Source organism: Lacerta agilis, chromosome 11 (genome assembly GCF_009819535.1).
Source record: "Lacerta agilis isolate rLacAgi1 chromosome 11, rLacAgi1.pri, whole genome shotgun sequence".
Classification (NCBI taxonomy): domain Eukaryota; kingdom Metazoa; phylum Chordata; class Lepidosauria; order Squamata; family Lacertidae; genus Lacerta; species Lacerta agilis.
The window spans coordinates 21,509,187-21,526,886 of record NC_046322.1 but is presented as its reverse complement, the minus strand read 5'-3'; the positions used below and the strand labels follow the sequence as shown (position 1 = coordinate 21,526,886).

At 45.1% G+C, this 17,700-nt stretch overlaps 1 protein-coding gene across 1 annotated transcript in view; it reads left to right on the top strand.

Moving 5' to 3' along the window:
- The first annotated feature begins 5,360 nt into the window (after nt 1-5,360).
- Nucleotides 5,361-17,700, top strand: part of LOC117055280 (chondroitin sulfate proteoglycan 4-like) — a 31,244-nt gene continuing 18,904 nt past the window's right edge. The window contains exons 1-4 of the mRNA XM_033164740.1: nt 5,361-5,430; nt 9,863-10,026; nt 12,472-16,032; nt 17,159-17,629. Of these exons, the coding sequence (XP_033020631.1) occupies nt 5,361-5,430; nt 9,863-10,026; nt 12,472-16,032; nt 17,159-17,629 (4,266 nt within the window). The remainder of the gene's footprint in view (nt 5,431-9,862; nt 10,027-12,471; nt 16,033-17,158; nt 17,630-17,700) is intronic.

Here is a 17,700-nt window from a genome sequence, read left to right as displayed (position 1 = left end):
CTGGGGTTGCAGCGCTCATCTCACTTTACAGGCTGAGGGAGCCGGCGTTTGTCCACTTCCGCAGACAGTTTTTCCGGGTCATGTGGCCAGGATGACTAAGCCGCTTCTGGCCAAACCAGAGCAGTGCACAGAAACGCCGTTTACCTTCTTGCTGGAGCGGTACCTATTTATCTACTTGCACTGTGTGCTTTCGAACTGCTAGGTTGGCAGGAACTGGGACCGAACAACGGGAGCTCACCCCGTCATGGGGGATTTGAACCACTGACCTTTTGACTGGCAAGCCCAAGATGCATAGTGGTTTAACCCACAGCGCCACCCGCGTCCCTCATTGCTAAGTGTAGGAATTTTCAAATGTTTTTTAATTGAGCTAACTGTAAATGGCATTGGATTGGTATATAAAAAGGTGAAAGGTAAAGGACCACTGGATGGTTAAGTCCAGTCAAAGGCAGCTATGGGGCGTGGCATTCATCTTGCTTTCAGACTGAGGGAGCCGCCCGGCGTTTGTCCGCAGACAGCTTTCCAGCATGACTAAACTGCTTCTGGTGCAACGGAACACCACGATGAAAAACAGAACGCACGGAAACGGCCTTTACCTTCCCACTGCAGCAGTACCTATTTATCTACTTGCACTGGCATGCTTTCGAACTGCTAGGTTGGCAGGAGCTGGGACAGAGCAACAGGAGCTCACCACATCATACGAATTTAAACTTCCGACCTTGTGATCAACAAGCCCAAGAGGCCCAGTGGTTTAGACCACAGCACCACCGCCTGGGCTCAAAAGAAAGGAACTGGTATTGATGACTTTGATGCCAACTTAGGTGCTTTAAATTATGACTAGCCACGAAGGCATGTTTCACCTCCACTGCTGGAGACAGTATTCCTCTGAAAGCCAGTGTTGGGAATTGCAACTGGGCAGAGTGCTGTTGTGCTGTGCTCAGGTCTTGCTTGTGGGCTTCCCACAAGCATCTGTTTGGCCACTGCAAGAACAGGACGCCGGACTAGATCATAGAATTACAGAGCTGGAAGGCACCCCAAAGGTAGTCCAACCCCTACAATGCAGGAAACCTGCCCACAGCCATCCCAGGGTGGGATCGAACCACCAACCTTCTGGTTAACAGCCAGATGCACTAACCCATCGTGCCACAGGATACATCCTTCCTTTTTATTACATTGTTTGGAATTACATTATTTATTATATTTATCGTGAAACACTGTTAGTTATAAATTTGCTTGGTGTAATGTTGTAATGTTTGATGTTTATTTTAAGGTTTACTTCTCCCTCCCCCCCCCCCAGCAAAGTGCATTTAATTTAATTGAGATGAATATCTGCCTGGGCTCAAGGATGCTATTTTAGAAGTTCACTATTATCCAACAGGACAAAACTGAAATGCAACGTCGTGCAACAAATACGTTGTTACGAACACACTTTTCATAACACTTTTTCCTTTGTTTTGTTACACTATTCTATCTGCTTTAAAAAGAAGAAAAGTATTGTTTTATACCACTACACCATGGTTTTCAGCCTTGGATCGCCCTCCAGTGGTAATAATATCACAACGATGGGATTTTAACTTTAGATAAAAGTTTGCTATTGCAGAACGTTTGTGTGTAGCATAACTGAACAGGCTGCCGAGCAGAAATAAATCCCTCTCCACGGCCACTGCTCCTCACTGAAAAAGAAAAGACTTAGAAAATATACCATGGATACTTTAGCAATTGCCAGTGTTGTCTTAGGGAGGCCTACTTTCCACTTTTGAGAACCGTGAATGTAATGTATAACATGCAAATACTTTTCAGAATTTGCAAATCATTATTTGTATATAGAAACTACAAAGAGCCCTATGGCACCTTAAAGACCAAGACGTTTATTGTGGCATAAGCTTTGATGGACTAGAGTCTCTCCATCATCAGATGCATGAAGTGTCATCCTGAGCTACAACTATAGAGGGTTTGCATGTGTGTGGATTGATCTATCTATAGGTAAAGACAAATTTCTTCTCATTTTCTTCCAGCCTCACATTCCCCTCACCTCCCAGAAAATGTGTATATACATATACCTGTAAGACCTGTAAGACTTCATGCATCTGACGAACAGGACAATAGCTAATGAAAGTTAATGTAATGTAATTAATGTCATAATTTTGTTAAGTCTTTAAAGTGCCACAAGACACTGTTGTATTTGCAAAAACAGGCTAGCAGGGCTGCCCCTCTGGAAACTGCTGTTTGTAGATAATAAACCACTATTTGCTTCAGTTCAATGGGCTCAGACAGTCATCCAATCTAAACCACAGAAAATAGTGTTTGCTAATTTTATATTGGCTCCTGGAAGATATACTGGTAATGTCAGAGAGACTGATCTGATTCAAGTATAGCTCAGTAAAGAGCGACCAATTCACACAGTTGTTGTCCTGCTCTACAAAGAACAAATGCGATTTATGAGATTATAGTTAGAACCAGTGAAACGTCACAGATTAATTGAAAGCAGAGTATAATCCCACAAATAGCTACAAGCAAATGAGCTTTAAAAAAGGAATCTAGTACAGTCATACCTCGAGTTGCGTACGCTTCATGTTGCGTACTTTCGACTTACGGACCTCTGCGACCTGGAAGTCCTCCCAGGAGCGTGCACGACACGCGGGTGCGCAGAAGCATTCTGCGCACTTCACACATGTGCAGAAGCTCAAAAACGCGTGAACTTCCGGGTTTTTTGTTTCCCCACCCGGGGCATTTGTGTTAAGCACGCACGTGTTACGTAGCGCGATCTGGAATGGATCGCGTGCGTAACACGGGGTACGACTGTACTAAGCTTGACACTTGAGGGATGCTTGTCGCACAATAGCATTAATTTGGGCTAAAACATTTAGGCTGCAATCCTATAGACCAAGGGTGCCAACTTGAACAAAATACAGTGGTACCTCGGGTTAAGAACTTAATTCGTTCTGGAGGTCCGTTCTTAACCCGAGGTACCACTTTAGCTAATGGGGCCTCCCGCCGCCGCGTGATTTCTGTTCTCATCCTGAGGTAAAGTTCTTAACCCGAGGTACTATTTCTGGGTTAGCGGAGTCTGTAACCTGAAGCGTCTGTAACCCAAGGTACCACTGTATTGGAGGGGCCCGGGTAAGCCCCACCTCACATAACTGATCACATGATTTGGTGCACGGACACCATTTGAATGGCAATGCCTATAAACTCTGTGGGGACCCGGACCCCTCAAATAATTTACTCGGCGGCAGGCTGGGAGTTGGCTCCTATTCTGTGGCGTAAACGCCACAGAATTATGTGGTGCTTATTTCTGAGTAGAAATGCATCAGAATGCAGCAACAAATTGGTTAGACTGATTTTTTTTAATGTTGATTTTTAAAAATTGTATTCTTTTTAATGCACATACTTATGAAAAACATGGGGGCGGCGGTTATCATAGAAGAGGCATCTGCCTGCCCCATCCACAGAGTTCACCTTTTCCTTCAGAATTATTTTGTACCCACACAAAATCTTATGTCAATTTAATAGGTTGCTTAACTGATTAATCAGTTAAAAACCTGGGCAACTGGTGGACTGAGAAGTATTTAATCAGGTGACAGCTTTAGCATGAATATTGAAAAGTGGAAGGTGCATAAGGATGGGAGATTCTTCATGAATTATGAGAAAAACAAATGTATAAAGATAAATGACACAGGCTGCTTTGAACCACCTGAATCAAAAGATCTAATAATAATAATAGTTGTTGTTGTTGTTGTTGTTGTTGTTATTATTGCGCTTTACAGTCAGTTATATATTTTTGAGCAGGGACAGGCACATGATCAATAGTGGTTTACCAATGGGCTACATTCAGCTATCTTTTGTTGTTTAGTCGTTTAGTCGTGTCAGACTCTTCCACTGCTTCCTGCAGTTTGGTCAGACTCAGTCATGTTGGTAGCTTCGAGAACACTGTCCAACCATCTCGTCCTCTGTCGTCCCCTTCTCCTAGTGCCCTCCATCTTTCCCAACATCAGGGTCTTTTCCAGGGAGTCTTCTCTTCTCATGAGGTGGCCAAAGTATTGGAGCCTCAGTTTCAGGATCAGTCCTTCCAGTGAGCACTCAGGGCTGATTTCCTCATAGCTTCTCTGAGTTATTCAAGTCCCTTCGCCACGACAAGGCAGTGATCCATGAAGGAGTCAGCTATCTAGTGCATAGGTTTTCAACATTTTTGACTCCACGGCTCCCTTGACCAACTACATTTTTTCTGCGGCACCCCTATAGAGCTCAGAAGCCCAGTTATTTCACCCCTTGCCTGCAGAGCTGGCAGCCTCTCACCCTTTCTCGAACACCCTCCCTTGTGGAGTGTTCCCTTAGCCTCCTCTCCCCTCTCCTTGGGAGTCCTCTGGGCAGCTGTTGCTGCCGCCCCTGGTCTCTGAACTGCCCCCCTGCTCCAAAGACAGGTGTCTCCTCACACTGCCCCACAGGGGCCTGGGACTTGTCTGTCCATTCCCAACAGCAAGGGCTGGCAGACTGGTGGCTGGGCTCCCTCGCCTGCTTGCTTGCTTACTCTGAGGCCACCTCAGCTCAGCTCCTGGCAACCAGCGCCCCCTGGCCAGCCCCAGAAGCACCATTCATCCCTGGAGCTTGTAGCCAGGGCTGCTGCAACAAACAGCTATGCAAGCCTTTGAGAGGCAGAGACTCCAGAGGGCATCAGAAGAGAGAGGGAAGAAAGGAAGGAAGGAAAGAGGCCCAGAGGCCAGTGTTGCCCATGGCGCCCCTGAACATCATTCAAGTCACCCCAGGATGCCTGGTTGAAAACCACTGATCTAGTGAACAACCCACAGCTGAGATTGTAACTTTGTCACCTGTTGCTCTCTCAGTAGTAACACTCTGTCCAGCCATGTTGTAGAGTTTTATTATAAGATGAAGATGGTGATGATAACAATAACGGTAACAACAGTATCTGAAGAAGTGTGCATGCACACGAAAGCTCATACCAAGAACAAACTTAGGTGCTACTGGAATGAATTTTTTTATTTATTTTGTAGTAACAACAACAACAGGGTTCCACCTCCTTTGACTTAGCTCCCTTTAGAACCAGGCTTGACTTTACAAGACGAAAAGGTTCCGGGGCTGAGCCCAGGCACAAACGCCGTCCAGAAGTGTTGCCAGTTTGTTCTGGGAAAGACCTGACGAGGAGCACCAACTCTGCACCGCCCGCCCGGCCCGCTCTCCCCCTTTCCTCGCCCCTCTGCTGTGTAACCTGACCTGAGCAACAAGCCCGCCAGCAGCAGAGGCAGCAGCTGTCGGCGGGCGGAGCTCCCACTCCCTGGCGCTGCAAGCGGGCGCCGCTCCCGGGGGCCTCCCGTCGCCTGCTCGCCTTTCCCCGGAGACGGGGCGGCATGGCCCCGGGCTGGGCTTCGGGGAGCGCCCTGCTGCTGCTGCTCTCCGTTAACCTAGAGGCTCTGGCAGGTAGGGTAAGAAACCACGCTGCCCTCGTTGGGGGTGCCCGCGACACCCCCTTTCCCCGCCGTCGCAAGAAAAGTCCGGGGGCGAGGAGGGAAGGCGGGGGCTGCGCGGGCGGATCTGGGCCGCGCTGCTTCTACGGGGTTGCAGAGCGCAGGGGCCGCGCCTACCTTTGCCGAGGGCGCGCTCGACTCCTCCCTTTGGCTCCCCGCTCTGCGCTGCTACCCGTCGGCCTCTGCGAGCGATTGGCAAGTGCCGGTTGCATTTCGCAGGAATGCAGCGCATGGCGCAGGCTGGTCCTGGAAGGCTGCGGCTCGTACCCGCTGTAGCCTGGCTGGCAGCAGACACTTGGCTGGAGGAGGCGGGAGGGGAAGGCGCGCACGAAATGATAGTTTGGGGGGCACGATGCGTGTTTGTTGTGGCGCTCGAGGCTGGTGCCAGGTGCCCAGGCTTGTAATGGAAGCTAAAAGAAAACGCATGTCTCCTGGGAGCTTCAAGTTTTACAACCAAACCAATCTGCAGCTCGGTTGTATAATATCGTTAACGCCAATAGTTTGGATGCAAAACTTCTTACTAAAATGGGAGGTTGGATAAATAGATACACACACGCGCACACCAGTGCGGAAGCAAAACTTGATTTGTAAACCGGGACCTTAATCTCATGTATTTAGGAGCAAGCCTGGTAGTGGGAAGTTGCACTCAGCACGTGTTGAGATGCTTTACATTGCTTCTTGTGCTCAAAGACTTAAGACCTGACATAACTAATTTCTGGAGTAAAATCTTGCTAGAACCTGAGAAATAATCTGCTGAGTCAAACAGTGGACAGAGATGGCAAGGGCTCTCCTTTTCCTCTCCCCCATTTTGGTACCTTGGTTGCCTTTCGACAACCAAGGATGATATCAACGTCATCACCAGCAGTGGAATGCAATGAAGTGACTGCCACTTTTATGCACTGTGCAAGCACCTAGCACAGTGCATTGCATTGGCTACATCAGGGGTGGCCAACTCCTAAGAGACTGTGATCTACTCACAGAGTTAAAAACTGGCACTGAATCATTAAGTGGTTGGCCAAGACATGCACTAGTTTGGAACCCCATGCACTAGTTGAGATGTTGACATGAGTTTCTCCTGCATGGCACTACACCTGTCCACCCCACCCTCCCCCCAAGTCAGTGCCCTTTTATTGGACAAGTTGTGTTAGCAAGATTAGCAAGTATTTGAGTTTCACATGACTCTACCTAATGGATAAATTTGTGGGACTTCAAGCTTATTTACCTTGTCAGGTAAGACCCTTAAAAGCCATACTGTACTTAGAAGCAATCTGAGGCTTTTGGAATTTCTTCAGAGTAGTCTTCAACAGGATGACATCAGACTTGAGGCAAGTGCTCTGTTCAAACTGGTTTGCAGGCTGAGCTGTTCATCTTGCAGTTCTCCATTCCAGGAAAAGAACGCGCAAGATCAGATTTCTGAATAATTAGATTCTAAATTAATTCATGCTGAGCCTTACAGTATGATAGAGGAGGCTTTAGCTATTTGACCGTAAAGGACAGAAGATGTATTGCCTCTTTGATCTTTAGTATTTATGCTGCATATTTTTTTTATCACACATCATTAAAAGGTTTTGGAAGCAAATCAAAATAGTTGAAATCAATAGCAGTTTTTTTCATTGACAGTAATGGGATTTAGATTGCATCCTTCGGACGTGATTCAGAGGTACATACCTGTAGCACATCAAATATATTTTCTGCTTTTCCCAATCTGTCAGAAGCTTCCTCCCCAGCCCTATACCTCAAAGCGGCTTTTAAAACATCATTGGAAAAAAGAGCATTGTGGATTTCTATTATGAGAGTTGCTGATAGGAAAATTGGCTGTAGTAAATAGGCAAGTTACTGTTTTATTAATTCACACTAAACGATCAAGTGCTTACTAATGGGTGTTATGTGGCACCTGTATTAGTGCCAATTCCGCTGATCAAAGCAGTCAAATGGGTACATGTAGGATCAGGTGATCTCGTAGGTAAACTGCTCCCAAGTTTTTAAGGGCATTGTATACTAATAGTAACACCTTGAGCGCAGTCTGGTAGCAAATGGGCAGATCTCTGAGCACAGGTGTTATATATGCTACAAGGCCTCATTCCTGTTAGCTATTGTGCTGCAGCATTCTGCACTAACTGCAGCTTCTGGATGAAGCATGAGGGAAGCCCCACATAAAGCGCATTGCAGTAATCCCACCTGGAAGCAAACCAACGCATGAGCTACTGTGACAAGGCTTTCCCGCTCCAAGAATAGCAGTAGCTGTCAAGCCAGGCTCAGTTGGTAAAAGGCACTTCTAGCTGTTGAGGCTACCTGAGCCTCTCTGGTGACACACCTGGAGCCAGAAGCACTCCCAAACTGTGAACCTGTTCCTTCAAGGTGTGCACAACCCTATCCAGAGTAGGCAACTGGCCAATTTTTCAGCCCAATTGATAACTTATGTTAGAACGTCTTGGCAGTAAAAGAAACCAAAAATGTCACGGGTAGGTATGTAAGATGGCATCGTTTTTCGTTCCACGCTACATTAATTGTATGTTACAAGGCATTTGCAACCCTGTGAACATTTGCTAAGGTGTAAGACCCACTGAATTTTCCTGGACCCTGTTTTTGGGTAGGCATCCCCAGGATTGCTTTATAAACGTTTTCTTTTGAGTATTTTTTTTTTATTTCTGCTTCGCTGTTACCGGTACTTTAAAACATGCTAGAATGATGCTTGAAGCCCACTTTGGGTGTGCAGGAGGACCAGGCAGGTAGACCTGAGGCAGCTTGGTTGGATGTGCCACTGTGGTGCTGAGAGTGCCTTTCATCTCCTCAAGCCCAGCCAGGGGAACTGGATTTGTGACTAGATTTGTGAAGTCCCAGAACTGTTACTTTCATATATATAGACCACTTTCAGCAATTCTTTGTGTTGCAACTGAAACAGCAGAGAGGCTTCCCATGGCACCTTTCAGACTAACATGAGCCAGGTGCACATTGTATGCACACAGGTACATATCTGGGCAGGCTTCAAGCTCGAGGGGCCCTAGGCCTAGTTCCCTTGTAACCTGGGCTTGTCCTCCGTGGGCTGTAATGCAATATAAGCCTGTAATAGATGCTGGGGAACTACCATTTTCATTTCCTTCAATGCCCCTGACATTTTTCCACTGAGGAAAAGCAGCTGCAGGTGGCAGGCAACCTCTCTCTAGAAGCGCTGATTACTGTTATTATGGCAGTGTTTTGGAGATTTGTGAATGCCATTCATTTGCAATGTATTCACTAGAGGGTTTTATTATCCTGGTTGCTGTTATGCAGTAAAAAAAATCCATTCAGAGCTATAAGGTGCAGCTGCATCGTTAACCATTCTCCTAACAAACAGCTTTTGTGAGAGCTATAAAACAAGTAAACTAACTGAGGCATGATTATTTAGGAGACCACCTTTCACCACATACTTGTAATCTCCTCTGTCTTCTGTGAGAGAGCATGAAATAGCACAGAAAAGAAATGGTTGTAAAGCGCTTTGCACATATAAAAGGCCACAGTGTATATGATAAAAATAAATTGCTGCCCATATTTCAAATGTGTTGTATTTCAAAACCTACCTGCTTGGCTCTCAGACAGTCTTTGGGAGAGTTAAATCAACGACAGATGGGGAAATGAGATTGGTGGGGTTTGTTTTGTTTTTCTGAGGTTATTTGACCCAAGCCTTTGGGGTGGCTGGTTGATAAATAAAATTCATTAAAAACATGATGCGTTATGTCTATATATATTTGACTAAAAGAAGAAACCATTTATTTCCTTTTAACTCATGTAACCAGATGTGAGCTGTGGCCAAGCAGATTTCTTTTTTGTTTGTCTGAGAGCACAACATAGCAGTAGAGACTGAACCATGGTTACAGTTCAGAAGGAATGGGAAATTGTGGTTCTGCAAACCTGGCTGCCTTGCAGTGAATCCAAAGACTGAGCTCCACATTCTGAAAAAGGATTCTACCATTTCTGAATGCAAGTGGTGGAGTGCATGGAGGAAAGGTCCTGATTAACCACATCTCCTTGCTCATGGGAAGCTATTATGGCAAGGAGAATACTAACCTAGATTTCTTCCCAGCATGCTAATCTCCTCTGTGCTGGTAGAGGGGCCCTACCCGCTCCTGAACCTTCTTTCTATTCTTCCTTGTTTGACAAAGCTGCCACTCCTCAAGCCTGTCAGGATTAGGGAGCTCACCACATCACAACCTATGCTGTTAATGGTGGTAGAATGTGGAACACAAACTCATAGTAAACATTGTGCAAGCCATAAAGCTTATGGACTGGGAGGAAGAATGAATTCTGCACATTTTTACTGCTAGGTGCACCATCTGCATATAATGTGTGGAATCCATTATTTATAGGCAAGCGTGCAATAATGTTCTCTTCTGATCTTTGCTTTTTAGTATCATTTTACGGCGAAAGCTATGTGCATTTAAACATTGCCGAATCGTCCTCAACAACTTCACTGAAATTACGTTTCCAAACAAGCAGACCAGATGGGTTACTTTTTCTCGCTGCAGGAAAAGACATTTATTTTTTGGTGGAACTACATTCCGGAAATGTGCAGGTAAGATTATATGCGAACAAAGGTGCCTTATGAGCCAGACAATTTGCCTGTCTAACTAAGCACTGCCAATTTTGAGGGAATGGAAGGTCCTCTGCGACAAAAATTACATATGCCAGCACTGGTAAAATCAAAAACGACCTGAACTTTCCATTTCCCTTTGATTGTGGCTCGTTTGCTTTGGTTTTGGGCAGTGGCTCTCCAAGGTCTGAGGCAGGGACATTCTCCAGCAAGACCACCAGGAGGAGCTGTTGTTGGAGGTGAAGTGCTGTGGAACTACCCTCCCAACACTGGCATTGCTGCTTCTTACCTGGACTATGTGGGAAGGAGGCAAGGTATCAGCAGGGTCCAGGCTATACAAGAGTGCTGGATTGATCCTGCCAGTGGGCCATGCAGCCTGACCTTGCCATTGCTCTGCTTTGCCCACACACCATTCAGGTAAGCAGCAATGGTACTGGCAGCAGGGGGGTGGCTCCATGGCACCGCCTTACCAGTTTGGTCATTCCTGAATGCTATTGAGATCCTTTTTAACTGGCGATGCCAGGCATTGAACCTGAGTCTTTGAGCAAAGAAAGCACGAGTTCTGGACCTTCCAGCGTTAAGTAATGCAGGCTCCATTTGATTGAAATTAAAGCTATAGGAGCAGATTCTATGGTGTATTTATATCTCAATATTAAGACCAAGGCACAAAAGACTGCTTATGCCCTGCTCATTTCACACGAGTGCTAGATATGTATACTGGAGCAACTATCGACACCTTTCCTTCTCATCATGAAGTGGAATGCTGTTTCTAGGACCTTTCAACCATAAGCCATCTGTTCTTCCAGAATAAGAGCGTTGTTTCATGGTACAGGCAGGGATGCTTTGAAAGTGGTTAGGAACTACAGTCATTCACATAAGGCCATGGCCATCCTGGGTTGCAGCTAGTGAACTAACCGCATCACATGGCTGCTTGGGTGAGGTGGTGCCAGTTGAATGACTGCAGGAGGTTTTGGAGGGGGAAATGTCGATTGTGCATTTTATGATTCATTTGTATGGTGTCAACTGACTTCGCAGAGCTGCAGTACGTATTAGGTCCTGATCTAAAGGATTTTACATTCTAAGGCTTCCCTTTTTTTTTTTTGGAACTAAACGAAAAGAACTCTAAGTAAAGATAAGGGTATAGGGAATAGAGGGGTAATGAGACAAAGCAGGCAATACAACCGTAACCAAGCTCCTTCTGCAGCAGCAGCAAACAGATCCCGATCCGTTGCACGCAGCAAAAGTGAAACCAAAGTTTCACAAACTCAGGTTTTAAAGGCAACAACTGTCAATCATTCAACTAGCAACATATAAAACTCCCCAGCAACTCGCCCCATCCAATCTTAGCTGTGGCCAGCCGAAAAACCCCACCCAGTAACTGGGAGCTGCTCCTTTAACCCTTCTGCAACCCGTGCTCTCTTCAATGGGAGAACACGCTCTGTGGCTACTCTTTTTCAAATGGCAACCCAAAAAGAAAATGGGAAGATAGGGTAATCTTAAGCTTTACCAGTGCTAATTCATACAGTTCATGTGACAAGGATAAAGTGCCATGAACATGGATGACACTATATTTGTAAATGCATAAATAATACAGAAAGCACGGTTTAAATTGCAGTTAAGTGATCAGGGCTAAGATTGCATCATGCACTTGAAATGCTTATCGATTGATCTGAAATATTTATTTACCACCTTTCTACTTTGTTTTAAAGTGCTCAAGGCAAGTTATTTCCTTTCTTATCCTAGTCTGATTCAGATCCAATGCTAAACTATGACTTAGTGTAGGGGTAGGCAACTTTGAGGGACACGGGTGGCGCTGTGGTCTAAACCACAGAGCCTAGGGCTTGCCGATCAGAAGGTTGGCGGTTTGAATCCCCGCGATGGGGTGAGCTCCTGTTGTTCGGTCCCAGCTCCTGCCCACCTAGCAGTTCAAAAGCATATCAAAGTGCAAGTAGATAAATAGGTTTCGCTCTGGTGGGAAGGTAAACGGCATTTCCGTGCGCTGCTCTGGTTTGCCAGAAGCGGCTTAGTCATGCTGGCTACATGACCCAGAAGCTGTCTGCGGACAAACGCTGGCTTCCTCGGCCAGTAAAGCGAGATGAGCGCCGCAACCCCAGAGTCTTCCGCGACTGGACCTAATGGTTAGGGGTACCTTTACCTTTACCTTTAGGCAACTTTGAAGATCTATTTCTTTTAAAGGCAAGGTATCTGCACAGATCCCAAGAGTTGCCTCGTATCTATATCTGTGTTTCATGCATGCAGTTAGTTTAGGCTGCAATCTTAAGTGCACCTACCTAGGAGTAAAACCCATTGAACCCAGTAGGACCTACTCCTGATTAGAAATTGTTGAGCTTATGCTGTTTGTTATCTTTTCCTTAATGCATTTCCTAACTCATTGGAATAATTAAAACTATATCCTTTTTTCTGTAGGTGAGAATCAATTTTGGAGCAGGAGAACAAGTCCTCCGTTCCCAAGGAAGTTCTCAGCTGAATGATTTAACGCGGCACCTTATAGAAGTCCATTGTGAAAGAGATAACGTTATACTGGTGACTAACAAAAATGATCAAGCTGCCACAAAATTGCCCGGTGTCCTGTTTGAACTAAACTTTCAGCACGGCCTCTATGTTGGCGGAAGTGGTGACCTTGATGTTCCTTACCTCGATGGCGCACAAACAAATTTCCGAGGATGCATTGAAGATGTGATATTTAACCAGCATGACATCCTGTCATCCCTGAGACCGTCTCCTAGGTTTAAAAATGTCCATGAAGTGTCACTGGGCTGCAGTGATGAATTTTTTGCAGGTGAAGAGGAACCTATTAGTTTCTTTAGCTCCAAGTCGTATGTTTCTTTTCCACTTTGGAACATCCAGGCTGAAAGAGTCTTTGAGTGTACAGTACAGACCACAGCTCAGAGAGGCTTGCTGCTGTACAGTTCCGGTCCAGGAGGAGACTTCGTTGGAATGGAAATTGAAAATGGTCTAATTAAAGCTCATCTTGGAAAGGGAAAGAACAGATTCCAGCTTTCTTCCCTTAGCCCCGTCAATGATAGCCAGTGGCACTCTGTCAAACTGAAAATCTCTGCAAAATATATTGAACTCATGCTAGGCAAGGAAACAGTGAAAAAATCATTACCCTCACACGCTAAGCTTCCTGTCCTCAAGGAGGCTTTTTATATAGGTGGAGTAAATGATATTATCCGTGCCAGAGTGCTGAAGCTGGGGCTAACCTCACTTTCTGGGAGATATGCTCAAGGGGGATCATTCAGAGGCTGCTTGAGAGATTTGAAAATTAACTTGGAAAGGAAATCCTTGAAGGATGTTCTTGTGACTAAGGATATTTCACCAGGATGCAAAACCGAGAGTGCCTTTAGTACAAATCCAGTTGTAGCGCCTGAGAAACAACCTGTTGGAACAGCAGCTTCCATGTCTGCTGTCAGTGCTGTAGCATCCAAACTCCATGGGAAAGAGAGTCACGACCACTTTGTAGTTGTAAACAACTTGATTGTTCCAGAGGGTGGGCAAGCAGCGCTTGAATCTAAGCACATTAAAGTCAATGTCGAATTCAAGAAATTAGGGATTCGGCAGTCGCAAATCCTTTTTAAAGTTAAAGACCAGCCATCTCATGGCTATTTGAGGTTAGATGTCGAGTCAGAGCAGGAAGAGTCTACATTCACCATGCTAGATTTATGGCAAGGCAGAGTTCTGTACGTCCACGATGGCTCTGAGGAAAGCTTTGATTATTTCACTTTCTCCGTTTCTACGAGCAGTAAAAAAGAGATGCCTCCATATTTGCAAGGAAACAAGAACTACATGTTCACCATTACAGTGAAGCCAATAAATGATGCCCCAGAGCTCACACTCCCCAATGGAAACTTGTTTCTTCTCTTCGAGCATTCGAAGAAATGCCTGGGTGTAGATTCAATAAATATTTTGGATGATGATACAAGTGCTGCAGATCTCAGTATTACAGTCCTGAATGCAGATGCTGGATTTCTAGAAAATTCCAAGATGCCTGGCAAGGCCATTACTGCCTTTCCTTACAAAGACTTACAAAATGGTAACGTTTTCTTTGTCCATGCTGGAGCCAAGAACTCCAGGATTGTTCTGCGAGCGAGCGATGGGGAAAAAGTCAGCAACACGGTTGTGTTGCGTGTCATGGCAGTTCCTTTGGAGTATAAGTTGGTCAACAACACAGGGGTGGATACACTACAAGGCGAAGCAGCTTTGATCAGACCCAGCAATCTGGCCATCGAAACAAATGCCTTCCAACAAGAGATAGATATACGATATGAGATCACAGAGCCGCCCCGTTATGGAGAAATTCAGAGACAGCAAGCCGGTGGAGAATGGAAGGAGGCAAACTCTTTTTCTCAACGCTCCATTGAACGTGGCCGCGTGAGATATGCTTCTACCTTCAAAGAAATTCTGCAAGATAACCCCCTTGAACACTTTAAATTTAAAGTTAGCATTGGCAGCAAAAGAAGCGAAGAGTTTCTGTTCCCGGTCACGGTGAAATGGTTGAGGTACAATATATTGAGACATGTGCCACTAGTAATTGACAAATCAAAGAGGGAGTACCTTAGCTCAGATCATCTTCTTGCTGTGATAGGAAAAGTAGAAGTGCCAGGAAATGAACTTTATTACAAATTGCAGTCCTTGCCCGAGAAAGGAAACCTCCTGCTTTATAACACACCTTTGCAAATAAATTCAACATTTAGCCAGCAGGACATTTCTGATTATAACGTAGAATATCAGTTAACCAAGAGGCCCCGTGAAGAAACAGAAGACTCATTTCAGTTCTTAATTTCTACAAAATATGTGGAATCAAATATCTATGATTTCAAAATCATCATTAAAGCAGACCCACAAAACATTCTTTTGACAAACAATGGCCTCAGTGTTAATGAGGGTGAAGGGAAACTGATCACGAAATCAGAATTATTTGCACAAACCTTCACCAATAAGACCTTCCAGTATAAAGTTACAAAGAGTCCGCGTCATGGAAAGTTGATGCTTATTAATCTTTCAGATTCCCAGGAAAGTAACAATAACATTAGCAGTTTCACAGATCTGGATATAGTTGGTAGATACCTTATGTATGTACACGATGATTCTGAGACGCAGTATGATGAAATCCATATCACAGCAACTGCCAAGCAGTCGGAGGAACAGGTGAGCTCAGACCCGGAAATGGAACCCCCTTTATCGGCAGAGATCAAATTTAACATTTCTGTCCAGCTGAAAAATGACGAGAAACCACTTCGTGTCATAGACAAGGTATTTCATGTTGTTAAGAATGGAAGGAAACTGCTGACCTTGGCTGACCTTTGCTACCATGACCCCGATACTGATTTTGATGATAATCAGTTATTGTACACCAGGCGTGGCATTCCTAATGGAGACTTGGTTTTCGTCAATGAAACGTCTCGTAGGCTGTATCAGTTTAAGCAAGAGGACCTGGCACAAAGGAGAGTCCTGTTTATGCACCATGGAGCAGACTATGGTCGCTTTGTGCTGTTTGTAACTGATGGGAAGCACTATACCTCCTCGCTTCTCGAAGTAAGCGCTTCCGACCCTTACGTCCGTCTAGCAAACAACACTGGCTTATTGATCCAGAAAGGACGAGAGGGAGTGATCACCACAGCTAACTTGAGCGCTGCCACGAACCAATATATTAGAAGTGAACACGAAATTAGGTTTGAGGTCTCTTTACCTCCAAAGTATGGACAGGTCCTGGTAAATGGTTTAGCGGTGGGCACCTTCACTCAGCATGACCTCAAAGTAAGGCATGTGACGTACAGACATGATGATAGTAACCATTTGGTTGACACGTTTAACTTTACAGTTTATGCTAAAGGTGTCCACTTGGACGCCGAAATGAACATCCGTATATTCTTGGAAAGTCATCAGCGTCCACCAGTGATCGTAAATAACGGCAGACTTTTGGTTGAGGAAGGGAAACCAGTCAAGATCACTAAAGGAACATTGCTGGTAAGCTGAAGATGTCTAATCATTTTAACAATATATTTTGAAGCCCTGTGGCAGAGGAACCAACCCTCACAGCAGGTTGCCAGGAACGGATAAGATAAGGAAAAGTCCTTACTGGCTGCTTTTTATTCAATATTTACGGAGAGAGGCTTGGAATGCAGCTTCTTGGAGTAACGCTGTTGTCCCAAGTGACTCTCCAACCCCCTTTTCTCCCACATCCTCATTTGTCACCTTCTCCCCTATGGGTGGCCCTGAGGGCCCTTTGCTTCTGAGCCCTTTGCTTTCCCACTTTCAAGGCTTGCCAGGTTCTTGGAGAGGGGTGTGTGTGTCTGGAATGCTTTCTAAAAACACTTGTGTCTGTCAGCTGTTGCCCTCCTGGTGTTTCCTCTTCCTCCTCTCCCATTATTTCCCAGCTTTCCCCCTCATTTACCTCTGAGCTGTGACCTCCCCTCAAACTGTCTTCTTCTCTGGAAGGGTCAGGCTGGGGAGGCGGTCTCCCCCATTCCTCCTCTGCCCAGTCCCTGACACCCAGAGAGTTAGCCAAGCGGAAATGTGACCCATGAGCTGAAAAAAATGTTCCTGTCCTTGTTATCAGTAGGAGTGATGCTTCTTGTTTTAATGCTCACTATTTTGCAAGCATTGGTGTTTGAGTTCTCGAGTGAAAGATTGTATGGTCCATTTTTAAAGTACTTTGGGGTTGTTGTTGTTATTTTTAAAAGGCAGGGCAAGCATAGTTTCAGTGGCTGAGTACATGGTATTCAGATCTCACATAGCAGTGCTGGATAAAGGAGCCTGGAAAGGAAACCCTCAGAGTGGACAGCACTGGGCTACAGGGACCAAAAGTCTGACTCAGTATAAGTCAGCTTCATACATTTGTATTCTGTGCCAGAATGCAGATTATACACATGCATAGTTTAGCAACAGCTGCCCAAATGGTGCTGTGTCTCTACCCTACCAACTCTGCACCAGCAAGCAGCTTTTACAAAGAGCCTTGGACAGACTCAGTGAATAATCCCATAGATGGAGGAGTGTTGTGTTGTACTTTTTAAGGATTAAATGTGAAAATTGTTTTGAAAGAAAGAAGGTGGTTATTTTATGCTTTTAATGAACTGTACATGTACTTTTCAAGGTTGTGCATGAAAACAGTTTGCCATCAGAGATAGAGTTCAAAGTAAGGTCATCTCCAATGTATGGGTACCTTCGGAAGTTTGCATCAGAGGAAGGCTACCTCGGAGCAGAAGAAAATCCAGTTTTGTCCTTCACCCAGGAAGATATCAATGATGGTAACATCCAATATGTGCAGACTGTCTCCAACCAACCCAAAGACTGGCTTTCCTTGGACGTGACCAATGGAATTCGGAGAGTCAGTGGAATCGAAATTGCTGTGGACATCATTCCAAAAGTGATCCCATTAGAAGTACACAACTTCACAGTCACCGAAGGGGGTTCAAAAGTCCTGGATGAAGATGTTATAAAAATCCCTAATAGCCATTTTGCAGGGCTCAAATTTGAATTTGGTTTGACTGAGCCACCAAAACATGGGCGGATTGCAAACTCTAACTTTCCTGGAATGGCACTGGCTAAATTTACCAGAAAACAGGTGAGATTACTGGAAACACAATTCTGTTTTAAATTATTGTTTAAAAAGCAGTGCAGATTATTATTTGGGAA